At 45.5% G+C, this 22,055-nt stretch overlaps 1 protein-coding gene across 2 annotated transcripts in view; it reads right to left on the reverse strand.

The window, feature by feature from the left end:
* LOC122942385 (L-threonine ammonia-lyase-like) overlaps positions 1–21,761 on the reverse strand; it is a 184,283-nt gene extending 162,522 nt beyond the window's left edge. Inside the window, exons 1-2 of one of the 2 annotated variants that reach the window (XM_044299963.1) lie at positions 21,471–21,761; positions 5,381–5,404 (exon numbers count right to left, since the gene is read on the reverse strand). In XM_044299963.1, coding sequence (XP_044155898.1) covers positions 5,381–5,404; positions 21,471–21,589 — 143 coding nt within the window. In that variant the 5' untranslated portion in view covers positions 21,590–21,761. The remainder of the gene's footprint in view (positions 1–5,380; positions 5,405–21,470) is intronic. The other variant, XM_044299964.1, reaches the window with a different exon arrangement.
* Positions 21,762–22,055: the final 294 nt, after the last annotated feature.

Raw genomic sequence — 22,055 nt, forward strand, 5'->3', positions numbered from 1 at the left:
TGGGGGTGTACTCACTTTTGTGAGATACTGTATGCAGGCCAGAGCAGGGGCGTAGCTAAAGGCTCATGGGCCCTGGTGCAAGAGTTAGACTTGGGCCCCCCTTCCCTCAGTGCTTTGTGTGTCTTCTTATGCAGCACAAGGGTATTTGGGCCCCCTCAGGCTCCTGGGCCCGGTAGCGACTGCTACCTCTGCACCCCCTATAGCTACGTCCCTGGGCCAGAGCACTGGGGGAGGCTGGAATGGATTCTCACACTGTATGACTTCTAGCTACCCTAGTGTTCTGCACCTGCATCCAGCAGTTATCCTCAAGCCCAGGAACATCTCCTAATAAAGCAGTTTGCCAGTACTATACTGCTCTAGACTTCCTTTCCATACTGCTAGGCCAATCACCAATGAGACCTAGCCTAATCCTTGCCCCTATCTACATCACACAAAGGGCCAGATTTATCATGACTCTGACAGCTCACTCCACTTTCATATATGGCTAACGTCAGTTTTAGCCAAGTCAAATTTATGATCGGCCCTTTAAGACTGTAAAAAAATGTGGTTTGACGGTAGCAGTTTATCCGTCAGTAAGCAGCTTTACAAAAGTCGCATGTCTTTACAAAAATGTTGCATGTTCTATTAAAAAGTCGCATAAGATAAGCATGGTCCTCACTGGAGTGAAATTGCACATTTCTTTGCGACTTTTTTGCGACTTTTTAAATAGTCGCAATAGTAAATCTGTCTAGAGATTCATTTACATAAGAAAACACGCCCACTTTCAGAAAACTGGCGAGCATAGCGCAGAGCGAATAAAAGTCGCAAATTGTTGCGCAGTTTAAGCGATTGCGCAAATTTTTGCGACTTTTTCACTCCATTATTCTGACTTGAGCTAATGATAAATCTGGTCCATAGTGTGTAACAGATATTTTATGCTCACAACACACAGATGTAGGGCCCAGAATGCATATTATTATGACAGCATAGAGAGAAGAAAGATTCAAAACACAAGAGACATTATTGATTATAGCACAAAGGAGGTAGAGTCTATGATAAACTAATTCAGAGTCCGTCCAGGGAAGGATGCTGACTAATAAACAAACTAAAACCAACACATGCAGAACCCCTCAAGCTCTTCATGAATGAATTCTATTATCACTGGAGTAAGAAATGCGCTTACTATGTACTGAAGGGAAGATGTCTGAGATAAGGGGCATAGCTAAAGGCTCATGGGCCCTGGTGCAAGAGTTCAGCTTGAGCCCCCTTACTGCTTTGTGACCAGGGGCAGGGAAACACATTGCCTTTGTGCTGCCTGAGGCAAAATTTGAAACGGTACCCCTCCCATGCCAAATTCTGACCTAACCCTTTCCCTCCAGCCAGAGGTGTAACTTGACCTGCATGCTCTTTCCATAATACCAGTGTCTTCTTATGTGGCACAAGGGTGTTTAGGCCCTCTCAGGCTCCTGGGCCCGGTAGTGACCGCTATTTCCTATAGCTATGCCCCTGTCTGAGATGCTAAGCATTCTGCAGTGTTCAAGCACTCAGACCTAGATGGGGAAGGGCCTCTGAAAAGAGCTCAGAAGCTCACTGAGCTCTGGAGACAGCCAATGAAGAAAGACACACCCACTTCCTTATGTCCGTCTATGCTGCTAAGGAGAGGATTCCCCTAGTAAGTGTCTTAGGATAGGTAACATGAAACCCCCACTCCCTTTCCAAGCAAGTTGAAAAAGATCAGAAAGTGTGGAAATACCAGTTGTGCCAAATTGCCAATTTTTGACAGGTTCTTGGGGCAAGACACATTAGTAAATGTGGGCCACAGTTTTTTCTAATCCTAGATAATCCTTCTAATAACTGGTTGAATCAATTCAGCAGCAATAACTGCAAAAAACAAACAAAAAAACACCAGCCTTTTTATGTCAGTCTTTCACATACTGTAACTGTTCAATTATTTCTAGCTGCTGTTACTTATACGATAGCTTTAGTTGAGGCATATTTGTAAGGCTTATGCATGAACTACATGTTTCTGGATAAGATTAGATATATAGATATCCCTCCAGCCAACTGTGGCAAGAGGCCGAGTCCCTAAAGGAAACCCAAGGTAGCCATAACGAGCCAAAGGTGGAGCAAGTACCTGACTCTGAGGCCATCATATCTTCCATTCTCATAATTCTATCTAACTTTCTTTTTGTCATTTATTGCCCTTTTTACACTATTTGTAAACCATGTGGAGTTTAATTATATTTGCTTGTACTTCCATTTTGCATTAGTGTCATTATGTAGCAATAGTTGCTCCCAGTCTATATCCTGAAGTGCAGCGCTCAACCCTGGGAAATTCGCCTTTTTAAAATTACAGTATTTTTCGCCCTATAAGACGCACCGGCCCATAAGACACATCTCGGTTTTTGAGGAGCAAAATAAGAAAAAAAATATTTGTACCAAAAGGTGTGCTTTTGGTGGGTTTTGAACTAATAGTGGTCTGCGGATGACACTATTATGGGGGCATCTGTGGGTGATGCACTGTTATGGGGGTCGGTGCCTGACACTGTTATGGGGGCATCTGTGGATGATGCACTGCTATGGGGGTCTGTGGATGACACTGTTATGGGGATCTGTGGATGGCACTGTTATGGGGGTATCTGTGGATGGCACTGTTATGGGGGCATCTGTGGATGGAACTGTTATGGGGGCATCTGTGGATGGCACTGTTATGGGGGCATCTGTGGATGGCACTGTTATTGGGGCATCTGTGGATGGCACTGTTATTGGGGCATCTGTGGATGGCATGACACTGCTATGGGGGGGAACTGTGGATGACACATATATAGCATCTTATGCTATGTGTCATCCACAGATACCCCCCCATAACAGTGTCCCTGTGTAGGGAATGACCCCCAATACAGGGGGTGGGCATCTGGTTTTGCAATGGCAGAGGGGCCTGGTGCAGTCACTGTATTCTATTACATCAGGCCCCGCTCACTGTAGTAATCATATCTAACCTGTAGGCAATGTTAAAGTATAGCAATCATGTGCAATCCAGCCTGTAGTACTTACTACAATCTTCTGTAGCAGGTAGCAGGCCGGGCGAGCAGGTAGCGGCAGCATTACTCACTACGTCAAGCGTCTGCGCTGCCTGCTTCATACATGAAGTGGGAGGAGCAGGCACGTGATGTAGTGAGTTACGCTGCCGTCCGCCCGGCCTCCTGCCTGCTACGGAAGATTGTAGTAAGTACTACAGGCTGGATTGCAAATGATTTCTATAGTTTAACATTGCCTACAGGTTAGATATGATTACTACAGTGAGCTGGGGCCCGAAAAAAACTTGTTTTTAATAAGTGTTTTTGCCCTACCAACCCGAGTTAGTTTTTTTTACTGTTTAGTTGGAATATAATTATTTTGTGGTCTCTGAAAAAATGGAAGTGGGGCACTCTCTATAAGTAAAGGGATCTTTTATTAAACATAATATAATAAGGTCAATAATAAATTTCCACAATAAAATCGACAAAGATAAAATTCGACAATCCTATAAAATTCAACAAGGGATACAAACAATATATGGATGCAGCAGAGAATACTATTAATAAGTTAAAATCATAAAATCATAAAAAATAAGATCCCAATATACGAATGATTAAACAATAAGTTCAAATATTCGATGTTGATCGAATAGTATGTTGTTGACTGGTAATAGTGCGTTTTTCCAATGCACAATTTCAGTTCTTTTAGAATAATCGCTTATTATCGATTATATTAATCGGATTATAGTCGATCCTTTGGCATATAGATATACTTCTTTGGTGCAAAGTGCTGGTAATATAATCGCTTGCTACCGAAATATTGGCCAGTTCTTTAGTACATGTGAATTCCTGTAATCGAGATCATAGGCATATGTAGCCTTAAACAGTCTGTAACGACTAAAATTCGAATACTTATGTGCACAGCGGCATCCCGCTGTATTAATATAAAAGCGATCGCTTGGGTAGGATATGCGCTGTCTTACCGGAGGTCTTGTACTGGACAATGAGCCCTCGACTCGGCGTGTGATCTTTCAAATCCCGGTCTCAAGGGCTGTTATACGGACTTAATTTTCGCGCCGGTAGATTGCTCGACTCCACGTGGTATTGATGTCTTTCATATAATGGCGTTATACTTGTAAGTATGTCCAAGCCTCCTCAGTCTGGCAATATCCTATTTTGTGATGGGGGGATTAGCACCAGACGCGTTTCGGGGATTTAAGGCAATGACCCCTTCCTCAGTGGCGCGAAAATTAAGTCCGTATAACAGCCCTTGAGACCGGGATTTGCATCCATATATTGTTTGCATCCCTTGTTGAATTTTATAGGATTGTCGAATTTTATCTTTGTCGATTTTATTGTGGAAATGTATTATTGACCTTATTATATTATGTTTAATAAAAGATCCCTTTACTTATAGAGAGTGCCCCACTTCCATTTTTTCATTTATTCACTTTTATCAGACTGGGTGTTGTCTGTTAGTGGAAGTGGAAGGTGGATCTCCACCTCACTCTAGTGCGACATTATTCTTTATTTATTTTGTGGTCTCTGTTACCAAGGTTTTCATGGGCAGTGAAACTTTTTACAAGCTCTGCATCATTAGAAATTACTAGCTCCAGAAGACCATTGCCTCTAGTAGGATCTTCTATAAACTGGCCCATAAAATTACCTTGCAAAAAGCTGAGGAATTTTCTCGGTTTTGCAGCAGAGGCAGAATCACGTTCCCAATCTATGTTTGAATAGTTAAAATCTATATATCACACCAAGAGTTAATTTTTTCATTATTTTATTCCCTATGCAATTCCACCTACAAAGTTTCTACTTCTTCAGAACCTTCATCCAGAATTGTTTCTTTCACACTTACTTTCATATCACTCCTAGCATACAGACATACACCTTTGCGGTTAGCCCTATCGTTTCTAAAGAGTGTAAAACCTTGAAGATTTACAGCCCAATCATGAGAAGAGTCCAGCTCTCAGATGTTATGTGCAGTAACGAAGAAGCCTCAATGCTTTAACTAGGTTTCTCCTTTAGACATGTTTTGTCTTCTCCCACACTCTTTGCTATAACTGTCCTCTGTTCATTTTATTACATCACCTCAGGCTTTGTAGAATTCCGCAATTCACCAATTATTTTAATGCTGACGTGCTCTGGATCATATCGTGTATGTCATTTGTTTGAATGATGATAGATAGGGTTTCTGGCCTATTGGTTTGCACATGTATGGCTGGAAACATTCCCTCATCAAGAGCAGACACAAGGAGTGAATTAGTAAAGTATGTATTTTCTGTTATCAGGCCACCAATTGAGGAGCTTGACAGACCCACAGCAAGTGCTCAAAAAACAACAAGCAGGCAAGAGTTAAGGATATGTACGTAGGAACCTACTTGTTGACCAAACTCTGGACACAGCTGGAACAGGAAGAAAGAAAAAGAGAATTGCAATTGTATCACATAAGGCAGAACTGATAATACAGTGACTCAGAGGACAAAAATGCAGCCCTGGACATTAATGCAAATTGACTGCCAAATGAAATAGTTGATAGTTTAATTTATTTAAGATGTCACATTCAGAGGAGTTTCTCTACCTAACCAGTATGAGCATGGATTACATTGCAAAGACTAGATCTGGCCTTACCTGATGACATCCGTTTTGTGGCATAAACATATTGAGGCAGATTTACTTATACTGTGTATGTGCAAAGGTAAGGCCCCCATACACATTCTACTATTGTGGCCTAACCCCACCATTTTTGAAGAGACTGGCCAATAGTCTAACATGCACAGGGAGCTCCTGACTCTCCTTGGGCACTCTACATTTTTATGTCCACCACCAGTGGTGCCTCTACTGACTGAACACATAGAAAATGTTGCTGTAACTTGTGTCATCACACTGTGGTCCTTTCTTATTGTGAATGATATCACTTTATTGACGTCCTATAAATCCCGTCCTTATCCTCATGGGGTAAGTGTACCAGTATATTAAAGTATATGGAAGTACTCACTCAATCTGAGAAGAATGTTACAGAACTGTCTCCTCTTACTGATAGATATACATGTACCTACACACATTGGATTAGCACACCCCAGGATCCTCTTAGTAGTGGGGCAATGAAGTGTCACACAGAACAACTTCATCACATGTTCTGTACAGGTTGTAGGGGGCGACTTAGAGCAATTTCCTTTTCTGCACCCAAGGAACCTACATATGACCCTATATACATATATACAGTAATATTGAATGATATCAAGTTAATCATTCCATTGGGCCAGACCTGTAGCCTCCATTTTGAGGTCTCTGTAACTTCCAACCCACAAAAGGCTGTTAATGCCATTACTAGCTAGCTTCTAGAGCAGAAGAAAATATTTACAATCGATAAGGAGAACATTGTTAGAATTTCAATTTGAAATTGCTTGAGAAAAAAGCCATAATATGAAATAGTTCACAAGTAGAATATAGGTTTCCAAAACTGATAACAGATAAAACCATTGACATAAAAAACGGGATAGTGTCCAAAGGAGTCCCATAAATAGCCTGTGGCAGACAGTGTGCACAATGCTGCGTTCCGCCCCATGGCTGTCGCCCATGTCACTTTCTAAATATACATGCTAGTAAAGATGGCAGTGAAGGACAGTAGGATGAGACTAGGTCTACACGACGACATTTGTTGCGCGATAAAAAGGCGCGTGACAGATAGGGCGCAACATTTGTCACGCAACATTTTGTTGCACTAATGTCGCGCAACAATTTTTATAATGGCAATCTATGGTGTCGCACTGCAACAGTCGCAGAAAATCCATTCCAGTGCATTAGTGCAACAAAATGTTTCGCGACAAATGTTGCGCCCTATCTGTCACGCGACTTTTTGTCGTGCAACAAATGTCGTCGTGTAGACCTAGCCTAAATCCCTAAGCCAACATACAGCTAACACTCTGTTCACACTTGCATTTCTGTCCAGCTTTTGTTTTTGGATAGTTAGATGAGCGTGCATGCTGTAGCGCTGTATTCAGCAAACAGATGCCTGATGGAAACCTGTCTAATCTAAGTCGATAAAAAAAACTGATCATGTTGGACCCCTCATGACTTCTGTAAAAACAGAACTCATGACACCAGTGTGAACAGAGTCTATATCTATAATCCTAAATCTATAATTTGAAAGCTATTAAATGGCGACCTGCTGGCACAGAGATTTCATCCTTCTCCCTCCAGCTGTTGTCCAGTCATTCCCACCAGATCACTCTTATTTATGAGAAAGACAACTTCAGATATGATTACATCTATGGCACATCCATCTTTCCAGCATGCCTCCAAATCATCTCAATTTCAATGCAAAAGCTACATACAACCAGTTTAACCAGGGATTGACAGGCAAGGAGCATCACTATTGCCTAGTGACAGCTCTCGTGGAAGCCGCAGACTAGGATGCAATGCCTGTTGTAAATGTCCCTGCCACTGATATTTACATCACTGATCCTGCTGCCAAAATAATCATTTTTATGATGGAACGATCAATCATGATCAATGGTAAATAGGTCTTAGGACTCATTCAGACGGCCGTATGCTGTCCGCAAAAATGCAGATCAGTTTTTTTGCGGATTAGATGTTGTCCCATTCATTTCTATGGGGACCTTTTCTTACATTGCACAGCTCAGCAAAAAATTAAACATGTCCTATACTTGACAGTGAAAATCAGGACATGGCCCTATTGAAGTCTATGGATCAGCAAAAAAACGGAATGCAATCAGTTTTTTTACGGACATGCTGAACTGTCCACAAAAAAAACGGATCCGTATTTTTGTGGACAGCATACGGCCGTCTGAATGAGCCCTTAGGCTCCATTCACACGTCCGCAATTTCGTTCCACATTTTGCAGAATGGAATTGCGGACCAATTCATTCCTATATTCCGGGTCCGCAATTCCGGGTCCGCACTTCGGTACCGCAAAAAAATAGAACATGTCCTATTCTTGTCCGCAATTGCGGACAAGAACAGGCATATTCTATTAGTGCCGGCAATGTGCGGAACGCACATTGCCGATTCCCGTGTTTTGCGGCTTCGTTGCGGACGTGTGAATGGAGCCTTAGGGTAAGGCCAGTCTGCTGCAAATACAGACCAAACTCACCTGCTTCAGCCAATGGCAGCATGAAAAATCAGTGGGTGTGGCCTGCATCGTGCAATCGGCAGCAGTGGCCGGACTGTTGGGCCTTAGCAGAGCTTCAGATGTTTGCAGAGAACTTCTTTAGCTGTCCTGTTAAGTCTGTTCAAATACTGGTATAATAAATTAAATATTCTGGAAATATTCTTATAAACCTGTGCTTTGATATTCCTCTGTTATTTCTTCTGGAAATGTATGTAAACAACAACTGAATGTAACCACTGGCATTTTCATACATTTACAAGTGGAATAAAGTAGCTATGGCAAAAAAAAACCCCAGATAAAACATGTTCCAGAATTGCCTTTTATACAAAATAGGGAGCATTTTCTTAATTGGGTTGTCCGGTTTCCTATATTGATGACCTATCATCAGGATAGCTCATCTATATCAGATTGGCGAGGGTCTGACACCCGGGACCCCCACCGATCAGCAGTTTGAAGAGAACGCAGCACTTGTGCAAGCACTGCCTTCTCTTCGCTGGTTACCTGCTTGCTGCCGACATCGTAATTACATCTCAGCCGTCCCATCCACTTCAGTGGGTAGGAGTAACACTGGTTGAGGAGCTGTAATTACTCTGCTCACAGGTGCAGTTGTGACGGCAAGCAGGTAAAAAGGGAAGAGAAAGTAGCTCTCATAAGAGCACTGTGTTCTCTTCAAACAGCTTAACTGCCGGGTTTCAGGAAACCTGCATACTGATTTGGTTGTCTCACCTCAGCAAATGGCATTTATTATGTAGAGAACGTTAGTACCAGGCCCTTACTAATGTACTGTGATTGTCCATATTGTCTTCTTTGCTGGCTGGATTCATTTTTCCATCACATTATACATTACTCATTTCCAGGGGTTATGACCACCGTGCAATCTAGCAGTGGTGGTCGTGCTTCTAAACTATAGGAAAATATTTCACTGGTGACTTTGATTATGGCAGCGCACATAGAGAGGGGAAAAAAGATAGAGGGTTATATTTCAAGGTTTTGGGAAAAAGCCTTCTCCCATGGTTAGTGAAATACGTGGATAGGTGCCACTGGGGGGGGATATGCACTAAAATGTACTTTAAAGACGTTGATGCAAAAAGTGTGATTACAAAAGCTGCCACTATCAAAAATGAAAAAAAGGTTATACCCTACAGCCAGATGAAGAGGGTCAGAAGGATTTGTTCCAATGACCATGACATGAAGGAACAAGTCAAGATTTTGGAAAAAGGGCTCTCCTAAAAGAAATTGTGGAGGATTCAGTTAAAAGGGTCTCCACTCCAAGCCAGAGGGACAGCCTTCATCTACCCCAACATGGGTAAAAGACCATGACCCCTTTAAGGTTAGTATAATTACTGGCTACAGTTCGAAACATATGACCATCAGACATATTTTGGCCAAACATTGGAACATTTTACAAAAAGATCCCATCCTAGTCGAACTTATGCTGAAGAATCCAATCCTTACTTTTCGTAGGGCCAAGACACTTAAAAGTATTCTAGCCCCCTCTTGTCCCAAAATGTCTTACCAACAAAATGCCAAGTCAATAAAATCTGGGCCGATGGAACCCCAGAATGGAGCTTACAAATGTGGCACCAAACGGTGCAAATGTTGCAATATCATCAATCACGGAACTAAACAAATAATCATCCACACCACTAAAGATCTGGTCCCCATACAACAACACATTAACTGCGACACATCCAACGTAATTTACATGCTGGAAAGTCCGTGTAACCTAAGCTATGTAGGTTGCACCACACAGACACTGAGGGAAAGGATGAACGAACATCGCTTCAACATTCAAACATTTTGCAAGGACCCATCAGGGAAACCCAACACATCTGAAGTTGACACCACTAGAATGGGTCCCCAACTCATTCCAGCAGCTGAGCCGCAATGAAATGTTTTTGATCTTTCGGTTAAATACTTTAACACCTTTTGGACTTAATGAAACCCTTGAATACACCAATTATTGAATGGGTAGAAAAACTGACCTCCCTATAATGATAAGGGAAGCATCTGGACCAGCTACAGAACTCCCACACACCCCCAGGACACAATGTTCCCCCCCCCCCCCCCTTTTTATAACTCTCCAGATGAGTCACTCGATCCAATGGATCCATCCAATTCATCTAAAGGGTTTTTACCGTCCTTAGTCTATATTTATTGTTTTAACAATGAAAAGTGTTATTTTTATGTACCTACTGTATGACAGTGTTTTTATGTTCAGAGGCATGTAAATATTTTTCTGTTAATTTTAACATTCTTCTGCGAGTTTTTATTACAATTTTATTCATGTTCCATATGCCATATAGGTCTATATGTGCAGTTTGAGTATACATCTAGGCCTATCCTAAGTTTCCTCCCCCTTTTTATATATATATATATATATATATATATATATATACACACACACAGTACAGACCAAAAGTTTGGACACACCTTCTCATTCAAAGAGTTTTCTTTATTTTTATGACTATGAAAATTGTAGATTCACACTGAAGGCATCAAAACTATGAATTAACACATGTGGAATTATATATATAACAAAAAAGTGTGAAACAACTGGAAATATGTCATATTCTAGGTTCTTCAAAGTAGCCACCTTTTGCTTTCATTACTGCTTTGCACACTCTTGGCATTTTCTTGATGAGCTTCAAGAGGTAGTCACCTGAAATGGTCTTCCAACCGTCTTGAAGGAGTTCCCAGAGATGCTTAGCACTTGTTAGCCCTTTTGCCTTCACTCTGCGGTCCAGCTCACCCCAAACCATCTTGATTGGGTTCAGGTCCAGTGACTGTGGAGGCCAGGTCATCTGGCGCAGCACCCCATCACTCTCCTTCATGGTCAAATAGCCCTTACACAGCCTTGAGGTGTGTTTGGGGTCATTGTCCTGTTGAAAAATAAATGATGGTCCAACTAAACGCAAACCTGATGGAATAGCATGCCGCTGCAAGGTGCTGTGGTAGCCATGCTGGTTCAGTATGCCTTCAATTTTGAATAAATCCCCAACAGTGTCACCAGCAAAGCACCCCCACACCATCACACCTCCTCCTCCATGCTTCACGATGGGAACCAGGCATGTAGAGTCCATCCGTTCACCTTTTCTGCGTCGCACAAAGACACGGTGGTTGGAACCAAAGATCTCAAATTTGGACTCATCAGACCAAAGCACAGATTTCCACTGGTCTAATGTCCATTCCTTGTGTTCTTTAGCCCAAACAAGTCTCTTCTGCTTGTTGCCTGTCCTTAGCAGTGGTTTCCTAGCAGATATTCTACCATGAAGGCCTGATTCACACAGTCTCCTCTTAACAGTTGTTCTAGAGATGTGTCTGCTGCTAGAACTCTGTGTGGCATTGACCTGGTCTCTAATCTGAGCTGCTGTTAACCTGCGATTTCTGAGGCTGGTGACTCGGATGAACTTATCCTCCGCAGCAGAGGTCACTCTTGGTCTTCCTTTCCTGGGGTGGTCCGCATGTGAGCCAGTTTCTTTGTAGCGCTTGATGGTTTTTGTGACTGCACTTGGGGACACTTTCAAAGTTTTCCCAATTTTCCGGACTGACTGACCTTCATTTCTTAAAGTAATGATGGCCACTCATTTTTCTTTACTTAGCTGCTTTTTTCTTGCCATAATACAAATTCTAACAGTCTATTCAGTAGGATTATCAGCTGTGTATCCACCTGACTTCTCCACAACGCAACTGATGGTCCCAACCCCATTTATAAGGCAAGAAATCCCACTTATAAAACCTGACAGGGCACACCTGTGAAGTGAAAACCATTTCAGGTGACTACCTCTTGAAGCTCATCAAGAGAATGCCAAGAGTGTGCAAAGCAGTAATCAAAGAAAAAGGTGGCTACTTTGAAGAACCTAGAATATTCCAACCGTTTTCAGTTGTTTCACACTTTTTTGTTATGTATATAATTCCTCATGTGTTAATTCATAGTTTTGATGCCTTCAGTGTGAATCTACAATTTTCATAGTCATCAAAATAAAGAAAACTCTTTGAATGAGAAGGTGTGTCCAAACTTTTGGTCTGTACTGTATATATATATATATATATATATATATATATATATATATACAGGGCTTTTTTTCTGGCGGAACGCACCGGAACGGCGTTCCGCCACCTTTTGACATCGCAGCCTGCGATGCTCCAGCATCTCAGGCTGCGATGTATCAGCGGGGAGGGACTGGGAGGAGGAGCTGGGGGCCGGTGCGTTCACTGTGCTCTGGCCCCCAGCTCCAGACTAGTTATAAAATGTGTACAATTCATAAGGATTCTATTCATGAGGCCCCCTCTGTAGTAGAACATTCAATATAGCCATCCTACTCACAGGGCTGTTATCTTAATGCAGGGCGGCCGGGCAGACGAGCGGCAGCGTCACTGACTGACGTCACGTGCCTGCGCCGCCTACTTCATTCATAAAGTAGGCGGCGCAGGCACGTGACGTCAGTCAGTGACGCTGCCGCTCGTCTGCCCGGCCGCCCTGCATTAAGATAACAGCCCTGTGAGACTGAGTAGGATGGCTATATTGAATGTTCTACTACAGAGGGGGCCTCATGAATAGAATCCTTATTAATTGTACACATTTTATAATTAGTCTGTACTGGAGCCGCAATGGGGGGGGGGGGGGGTCTGTGGATGGCACTGTTAAAGGGGGGGTCTGTGGATGGCACTGTTATGGGGTGGGGAGTCTGTGGATGGCACTGTTATGGGGTGGGGGGGTCTGTGGATGGCACTGTTATGGGGTGGGGGGGTCTGTGGATGGCACTGTTATAGGATGGGGGATCTGTGGATGCCATCCCCAGATCCCCCATTAACAGTGCCATCCCCATCTGGGGGTTTCTTTGCTGGGCTGGACTTTTATAGCCCCCCCAAATTTTACTTGCATCCCTGTTCTCTAAAGGGGCGGTTTTAGGGGGCGGTCCTAGGGGTGGGTAGGGGCGTGGCCAGGGGAGGGGGGGGTGAGTTCCACCACCTTTTCTTTGAGAAAAAAAGCCCTGTATATATATATATTGTAAGAAGGAACAAGGAGCCGTCTTTGACGGAAGATACGTGTCACTGAGGTTCCTGGCCTCGGTGAGGTAAGAACCGGGTTTTTCCCTGAAGTGTCAGGTCTGTAGTGCAATCTGACACTTCAACTGTTAGAATGGCTGTAAAGCCAATCCGGGCCGGTTCTTATTGGGAGCAGCCAAAGAGCAGGGTGGGTGGCTGTTCCCCACGGTTCCAAGGCCGGATTTTGGCTGGAATATAAAAAACCCAGCCAGCATGTTCAGGTGGTGGATTATCCTCCATGACAGAGGAGCTGAGGAGTCTGTGGTTTGAGACACTGAGGGATCTGTTTGTGTGAGCCATAGGCTGGGGAAACAGGCCACTAAAGACTGCTGCGGACTCTGGGTGAAAATCATCTGCTGACCAGGTGATGTCTTTTTGCACTGTGAACTTTGTGTGGTGTGAACAGGCACCAAGACTGAACACTTTCTTTTGGCTTGTTTTCTGGCTATGTGTGAATAAACACTGAACTTTGATTTAAACCTTGTTTTTTGCCTCTGTACTGCGTCCGCTTACCCTGCCTACCAAAGCGAATCCCCACATTTGGTGTCGGATGCTGGCAAACGCAGTGAGGCAGGCCTGAAGGCCGAAAAGTTTTTGTTTATCCGGGCACAAGTGCATGTCCTACATTAAGCCGGCAAGGTTACGACCCGTATCCCCTGACAAAATGGAGGCGGTCGTGAAGGCCCTCGTGGAGGCTAACTTGCAGCAGCGGGAGGCTAACAAGCAGCAACAAGAAACGAACCAGCTGCTATTGCAACATGTGATGGCGTTGCAGGCTTCAGGAGCGTCCCAGAATGTCCACGATGCCCGGAAAGCTGTCCGCGCGGCGATTCCGAAGATGACCCCCTCGGATGACGTCGAGACCTATCTGGCGGTCTTCGAAAAAGTGGCCGTGAGGGAAAAGTTACCCCGAGACCAGTGGGCTGAGGTCGTTGCTCCGTTCCTAGCGTCCGGTCCCCAGCAAGTATTGTTTGATCTCCCCGATGATCAGGCGGCCGACTACCCGACAGTAAAAGGTGAGATCCTGGCGAGACTCGGGGTGAATGTATTGGTCCGGGCCCAGAGGGTGCATCGGTGGGAATTTAACCCGGCTGAACCCGCTAGACCACAATATTATGATCTGCTGCACCGTTTGCAAAAATGGCTGCAGCCGGACATGTTGACTCCCACTGCTATGTTGGATCGGCTGTTGGCGGATGTGTTTTGGAGGGCTTTGCCGTACCCTCTCCAGCACTGGATCGGCCAGGTGTCTCCGAATAATGCCCTGGAGATGGTCGACCTGGTGGAGCGCTATGAGGCCACCAGAAATCTACAGGGGGGTTCTTTTGGGAGGGGGCCAGTCAAACCCCGGAAAACTCCACCCCAGACCCGGCGGCCGGTGCCAGCTAGACCCGCCCGGGATGTACCCCCTGCCGACCTAAACCCGGTGGTCTGCTGGCGTTGTCAGGAGCCTGGACACATAAGGGCGGACTGTCCCCATCGGGGGGAACCCATGGACACCAACTATGGCTTCCGCCACTCATTATATGCCAGGATGTTGTGTGCCACAGAAACTTCAGAGACTATGGACAATAGCCACCTGTGCCAGGTGGAAGTGGGGGGCACTCTGGCGGTGGCTCTGCTGGATTCAGGGAGCCTGGTGTCCCTGGTAAGAGCTGCCCTGGTGCGGCCGGCTGACTATACTGGCCGAAAAGTCGGTGTTGTTTGCATACATGGGGACTTAAAGGAGTATCCCACCGCCCGGGTCTCTCTGTCAATGGTGGCCGGCAGGTGGATGCATGAGGTGGCCGTCGCCACAAAGCTACCATATGAATTGATCATTGGGAGAGACTTCCCCGGGTTCCCGGCACTCTGGCCGGATACGAAAGTTACCCGGGAGACAGATGTACCCCTAGCAGAGTGGCCTGACTCAGGGGGGAGGCCAGAACCTTGGGAACCAGAGTCAGAAGGACCAGCTGTAGGGGTGACCGCCACTTCGGTGGAAGAGGGGGAGACAACCCCGTTAAGTGTGATGGTGGGAGACGTAGAGGATTTGCCGCCGGGTCCTGAGCTGGCAGACCTCAATGTCTCTAGGGATAATTTCGGTACAGCACAACACCAGGATCCGACTCTATCTCAAGCCTGGGAAAATGTGGTAGTAGTTGAGGGTGAGCCGCAACAACCGGGGGCCGAATCTATGTTCCCCCGTTTTGTGGTTCAACAGGAGATGCTGTACCGGGTAAATAAACTACGGGGTGAACATATTGAACAGCTGGTGGTGCCCCAGGCATATCGCAAGCTCGTGTTGAAATTAGCCCACCAACATGTTCTTGGGGGGACACCTGGGCCAGCAGAAAACGCAGGACCGGATTTTACAGCGGTTTTACTGGCCCAGTGTGTTCAGAGAGGTAGAAGAGTTTTGCAAGTCTTGCCCAACCTGCCAGATAACCAGCCCCCAGCCACATTTCCGTAGTCCTCTGGTCCCTCTCCCGATTATTGAGGTTCCCTTCGAGCGGATCGCTATGGATCTTATAGGCCCAGTACCGAAGTCAGCTAGAGGGCACCAGCACATCCTGGTCATCCTCGACTACGCCACGCGGTACCCGGAGGCGGTGCCATTGCGTCATACGTCAGCCAAACTCATAGCTAAGGAGTTAATGGAAATGTTTTCTAGAGTGGGTCTGCCTAAGGAGGTTCTAACTGACCAAGGGACCCCATTTATGTCCAAGGTCATGAGGGAACTCTGTAAGTTGCTCCAAATAAAACAGTTACGGACATCCGTGTATCATCCGCAAACGGATGGCCTGGTAGAGAGGTTTAACCAGACGTTAAAAAATATGCTGAAAAGAGTGGTGTCTAAGGATGGGAGGGACTGGGACCTTCTTCTGCCCTATCTCATGTTCGCAGTGCGAGAAGTGCCCCAGGCCTCTACATGGTTCTCGCCCTTCGAACTACTATACGGCAGACACCCTCGTGGTTTATTAGACGTCGCCAAAGAGGCGTGGGAACAACAAACCACACCGCACAAAAGTGTAGTTGAGTATGTCACCCAGATGCAGGGACGGATGGAAACAGTGTTACCTCTGCTTAGGGAGCATATGGAGGCAGCGCAGCGAGCCCAGAGTAGGGTCTATAATCGGCAGGCTCGGGTCCGAAACTTTAACCCGGGTGATCGGGTGTTGGTTCTGGTACCAACGGTAGATAGTAAGTTCCTAGCTAGGTGGCAGGGGCCCTACGAGGTACTAGGAAAAATTGGACCAGTAGATTACAAAGTACACCAGCCAGGGAGGCGAAAGCTGGAGCAGGTGTACCATGTGAATCTGCTCAAGCCGTGGAAGGAAAGGGAAACCTGTACGGAAGACAGCCCACGACCAGGGTTCCTAGGGGAAGCGGTTTTGGCCCCTCAGTCTGAAGCAGGGGAAGCGGCTGTCACAGTGAAAATTGCTGACAGCCTCTCCTCTAAACAGGCTCAGGAAGCCAGGGAGTTCATTAGTCGGAATACAGATGGACGCACGTCCGTAATCCGGCATGACATTGCCACTGAGCCTCAGGCGAAAGTCCGGTTAAAACCTTACCGGGTACCCGAGGCTAGGCGACAAGCCATCACGGAGGAAGTGCAGCTAATGCTCCAGCTGGGTGTCATCGAGGAGTCAAAAAGTGAGTGGGCCAGTCCGATAGTATTGATACCCAAGCCAGACGGGACATTGCGGTTTTGTAATGATTTCCGCAAACTTAATGAGGTGTCCAAGTTTGACGCGTATCCCATGCCCCGAGTGGATGAGCTTATTGAAAAGTTGGGCCAAGCCCGGTATTTTTCTGTGTTGGACCTCACCAAAGGGTACTGGCAGGTACCCTTGACGGAGGCTGCCAAAGAAAAAACGGCTTTCGTCACGCCAGAGGGGCTGTATCAGTACAAGGTATTACCCTTTGGTCTACATGGCGCTCCCGCCACGTTTCAAAGGTTAATGGATATTGTACTCCGTCCACATCGTCGATACGCTTCAGCGTACCTGGACGATATCATTGTCCATAGCAACGACTGGGAAAGTCACTTACCTAAAGTCCAGGCTGTAGTGGACTCCCTTAGGAAGGCTGGCTTAACCGCTAACCCAAAAAAGTGCTCGATAGGGTTAGAAGAGACCAAGTACCTGGGGTATGTCATTGGGCGCGGAGTGATCAAACCTCAGGTGAACAAAATTGAGGCAATTAGGAATTGGCCCCGACCTGTCTCTACTCGGCAAGTAAAATCGTTCCTGGGTATGGTGGGGTACTATATGAGGTTTGTCCCCAATTTTGCTACAGTCGCCGCACCATTGACAGGCCTTTTGAAGGGACGCAAGTCAGTGACGGTCCACTGGAATGAGCAGGCGGAAAAGGCTTTCTCCGCTTTGAAGTCGGCCCTGTGTGGGTCCCCGGTTTTGGTGGCGCCGACTTCAAAAGGGAGTTTATAGTGCAGACCGATGCCGAAGGTAGGTCTCGGTGCTGTACTATCTCAAGATATTGACGGGGAGGAGCATCCCGTTGTCTTCCTCAGCCGGAAGCTCACCCCAGCCGAGACTAGGTACAGTATAGTGGAGAGAGAGTGCCTGGCCATCAAGTGGGCACTCGAGTCTCTCCGCTACTACCTTTAGGGGAGAAGGTTCCGTCTGGTGACCGACCACTCCCCTTTGAAATGGATGAGCCAGGCCAAAGAGAGGAATGCTCGGGTCACCAGGTGGTTCTTATCTTTGCAAAATTTTAAGTTTTCCGTGGAACACAGGGCAGGCAGGTTACAGGGAAACGCGGATGCCCTATCCCGCGTACACTGTCTGGCAAGTGTTCACCCCCTCAGGGTTGAACAAAGGGGGGAGGTATGTAAGAAGGAACAAGGAGCCGTCTTTGACGGAAGATACGTGTCACCGAGGTTCCTGGCCTCGGTGAGGTAAGAACCGGGTTTTTCCCTGAAGTGTCAGGTCTGTAGTGCAATCTGACACTTCAACTGTTAGAATGGCTGTAAAGCCAATCCGGGCCGGTTCTTATTGGGAGCAGCCAAAGAGCAGGGTGGGTGGCTGTTCCCCACGGTTCCAGGCCGGGTTTTGGCTGGAATATAAAAAACCCAGCCAGCATGTTCAGGTGGTGGATTATCCTCCATGACAGAGGAGCTGAGGAGTCTGTGGTTTGAGACACTGAGGGATCTGTTTGTGTGAGCCATAGGCTGGGGAAACAGGCCACTAAAGACTGCTGCGGACTCTGGGTGAAAATCATCTGCTGACCAGGTGACGTCTTTTTGCACTGTGAACTTTGTGTGGTGTGAACAGGCACCAAGACTGAACACTTTCTTTTGGCTTGTTTTCTGGCTATGTGTGAATAAACACTGAACTTTGATTTAAACCTTGTTTTTTGCCTCTGTACTGCGTCCGCTTACCCTGCCTACCAAAGCGAATCCCCACATTATATATATATATTTTTTATATTTTATATATTCCAGCTATTGGATAGATAGTGAATAATTTCGATGTCCAAATCACTGTTCATTTTTATTTCTTCTTCGTCCTCATTACTCCCTATATTTTCCCAATACAGGTCCTTGCATAATTAGCATACTTTCTTCCTCTCTGCTCTACCCATACAGTCCCAGGCACACTATTCTTATTCATAATTAACTAAATACTGTGGAAAGCACGTGTAACATCCTGAAGTATGTCACTAAACTTCCGTTTCCCTGCTACAATATGTTAGGTGTAAATGTATTGTCATCTTGTGTAAGTTAACTGTGCATTTGTATCCTTATATGTATTTTCCATGCCTGTTTCATATAATTGCTGTAATTTCCATGTACACCAGCAGGTGGCAGCAATGTGTTTAGTATCAGTTTAGCATATCTAGACTGGAATAGTACATTCCAATCTAGGCTCCCCCCCTCTTTAAGGAGGTGTGGAATGTTCCCACTTCCTGCCACCCCGGCTAGGGGAAGGCTGTGTTAGTAGGAGCTCCCAGAAACAGGGATCCTGAGACAGGATCGAGCCTCGGCTGAGGTAAAGATCACCCTTCCCAGCCTGAGCCATCAGCCTCAGCTGGTTGACAAGAAAAGCAGCCACCTCCAGGAGAAGTCCAGGAGAAGCCAAATTCCAGAAGCCAAATTCCTCCTCATCTAGTCAGGAAACAGACAGAGCAGAAGATAGATACCTGCCAGATTCTCCAGGCACATATTATAGGAGCATAAGAGGCATTAACCCCTGCCATACATTGCCTATACCTGAAGGAAAGCATCGGAGCATGAACTGCTCTGATGCTCATGTCAGGGGGGCTGCCGGGGTCAAAATGAAGGTATGTCCGGGTTCAGCTCTGAACCTGGACAACCCCTTTAAGTATTCATCAATCTAAACTGAGATCCCCTACCAGAAGTCCTATGCGTTCCAAGCTGGAACGCATCACCTTATTTCTGAACCTACATTGTAAACTTTGCGAGAAACAACCACTATTTAAAGGGGTACAGCTGTATGTTGTGATTATGTTTGTCTTGTACATTGCTTTATTAATGTTATACTGCTCCTGAAGAAGGAGGATTTGTCTGTAACCCCAGAAACACGTTGAGCTAACTATTAAAGGTTATTGGTGAAGATGCTGCCTCCTGAAACTGACATCAATTTCTAACACTCTTCAAGCGATCTCAGTGGGGGAGGTGGGACCTGTCGGTGTCTGGAGTTTATCCTTCAGGCCCCCTCCCAGTGAAGTAAATGATAACTAATATATTTTATATTTCTCAAATATTTTAAAAGCACATATATTCTAATATTACTATACATTTAATACTATATTGTCTGTTGGTGGAAGAAATGCTTTCTGATCACAACCCAATTACCTAGTAGCGGAATAATATAGGACGCCTTTACACTATAATACCGACACATTATACATTATTTGCACTTACTCAGTGGTACTTGATTCTCGTTATTTTTCCCTTTCCCCCCATTTTCTCTTCTCCCGAGACCTACTCTCAGAGGGATGTATCCCCCTAAAGGTCTATCCACCTTGCTAGCAGTGCACATAGGCCAGCGTTTTTTTCTATATTGTGTAAGCATGGCCACTGATGCTAGATTTTAGGGTGGTCGTAGCCATAGAAAAGAGCAGTGTATAATGTGATGGGAAATTGAATCAAGCCAGCAAAGGAGGCAATATGGACAATCACAACACGTTAGTAAGTACCTTGTATTAACTTTCTCTACATGGTAAATGCCATTTGCTGAAGTGAGACAACCCCTTTAAATAGACAGGTCCTCTTTAAGCTGACAATGCGGTTCTGCCTGAATTCTTGCATATATTGTGCCAAAATCTGATACATTATTGGAGCAAAGTGTCACATCTTGTTTTAGGCTCCATTCAGATGTCCGTAGTGCATTGCGAATTCACAAATTGCGGATCCGCAATAAACCTGACTGGCACCCCCATAGAAAAGCCTATTCTTGTCCGCAATTGCGGACAAGAATAGGACATGCTCTATTTTCTTGCGGAGCTGCGGACCGGAAGATCGGGGCCGCGCTCCGGAAATGTCGATGCAGAGAGCACATAGTGTGCTCTCCGCATCTCTTCCGGCCCCATAGATAATTGCGGAACGGATGCGGACTCATTCTACGGACGTCTGAATGGAGCCTAAGACATATCTAACAAACAAGCTTCCTCACTCATCAGTGGACGTGGCTTAGGCCTCATGCACACAACTGTATTTTTTGCATTTCTTTTGTATCAGATGTGGACCCATTCATTTCAATAGGGCCGCAAAAAAATAAAATTAGGAACAAAACGCACAGTGTGCCGTCCACATATATATGTCAATTCCGTTGTCCCACAAAAGCAATAAAACATGTCCTATTCTTGTCCATTTTGCAGACATAAACATTTTTAATATTGGGTGGGATGAGTAGAATGGGAAAACACGGAATGCACACAGCCAATATCTGTGCTCGGAGGCTCTGGAATTTGCAGACCGCAAAATGGATCCAGTCATGTGCATGAGGCCTAAGTGTGAAAGGGGCATTAGAACATTATAAGAAACTAACAGAAAAGCGGAAAAAAATGATCCTCCATTCTGAACCACTGTGATAAATTTGGTTGATCTTGCGACTTGAAGTTTACGCTGTCTGCACTATGGACTGGATTAGTAATCTGCCCCACTGCCACTACCCTGCTTTGGCCTAGTGTCCGCATATGACATTGTAGAAGGCTACCTCAAACTGTCTATTGCACTGTACACAAACAGGTACCACAATACTAATCAGAATCACTGGAAACAGACAAATGCAGGATGTATTGAGTAGCATTGAGGGATTTACCTATATAGCACAGCTACCACAAATACAGCGATGTGAAGCAAGCACGCCACTACTGCCCCCAAGGGAGGAAGGAGAGGGTCTGGATACAGAGGGGCACCGAGGGCTCGCTCATTGCCCATGTCTCCTAAGAGTAAACAGCAGATTTCCCAACCTGTTCCAGAAGGGATCAGAATCTTCCTCTCGCTCAGACTCCAGGGCACGATCCCTGCTGCGTAATATCTTGGAATAAATGAACTGAGCAGCAAGATACATGACTTGCTTTCTTGTTTCCCTCTTTCTCCAGGCGGTGGAGTCTCCCCACTTTATGTGGGGCCTTTTGCTTGACTTCTCAGTTTTTCTCTCTTTGAAGTTCAGATCAGAGGACACTGGCAAACACAGAGGGTGGCTGCGTGTTGGCTGCTGCTATATATAGAGCTTACTACACATGCCAACCTGTCCCTGCCAATTTCCTTCACACCTCGGATTATACTGTACTTTGAAGATGGAGAATTGGCTAAATCCCTTAGAGGCTTAACGACTATCTCTTTGCTACATCACTGCCCCAGTTCATTTTATTGTCAGGGATAATCCTTTTATTGGAAGGGA

Source organism: Bufo gargarizans, chromosome 6, assembly GCF_014858855.1.
Source record: "Bufo gargarizans isolate SCDJY-AF-19 chromosome 6, ASM1485885v1, whole genome shotgun sequence".
NCBI lineage: Eukaryota > Metazoa > Chordata > Amphibia > Anura > Bufonidae > Bufo > Bufo gargarizans.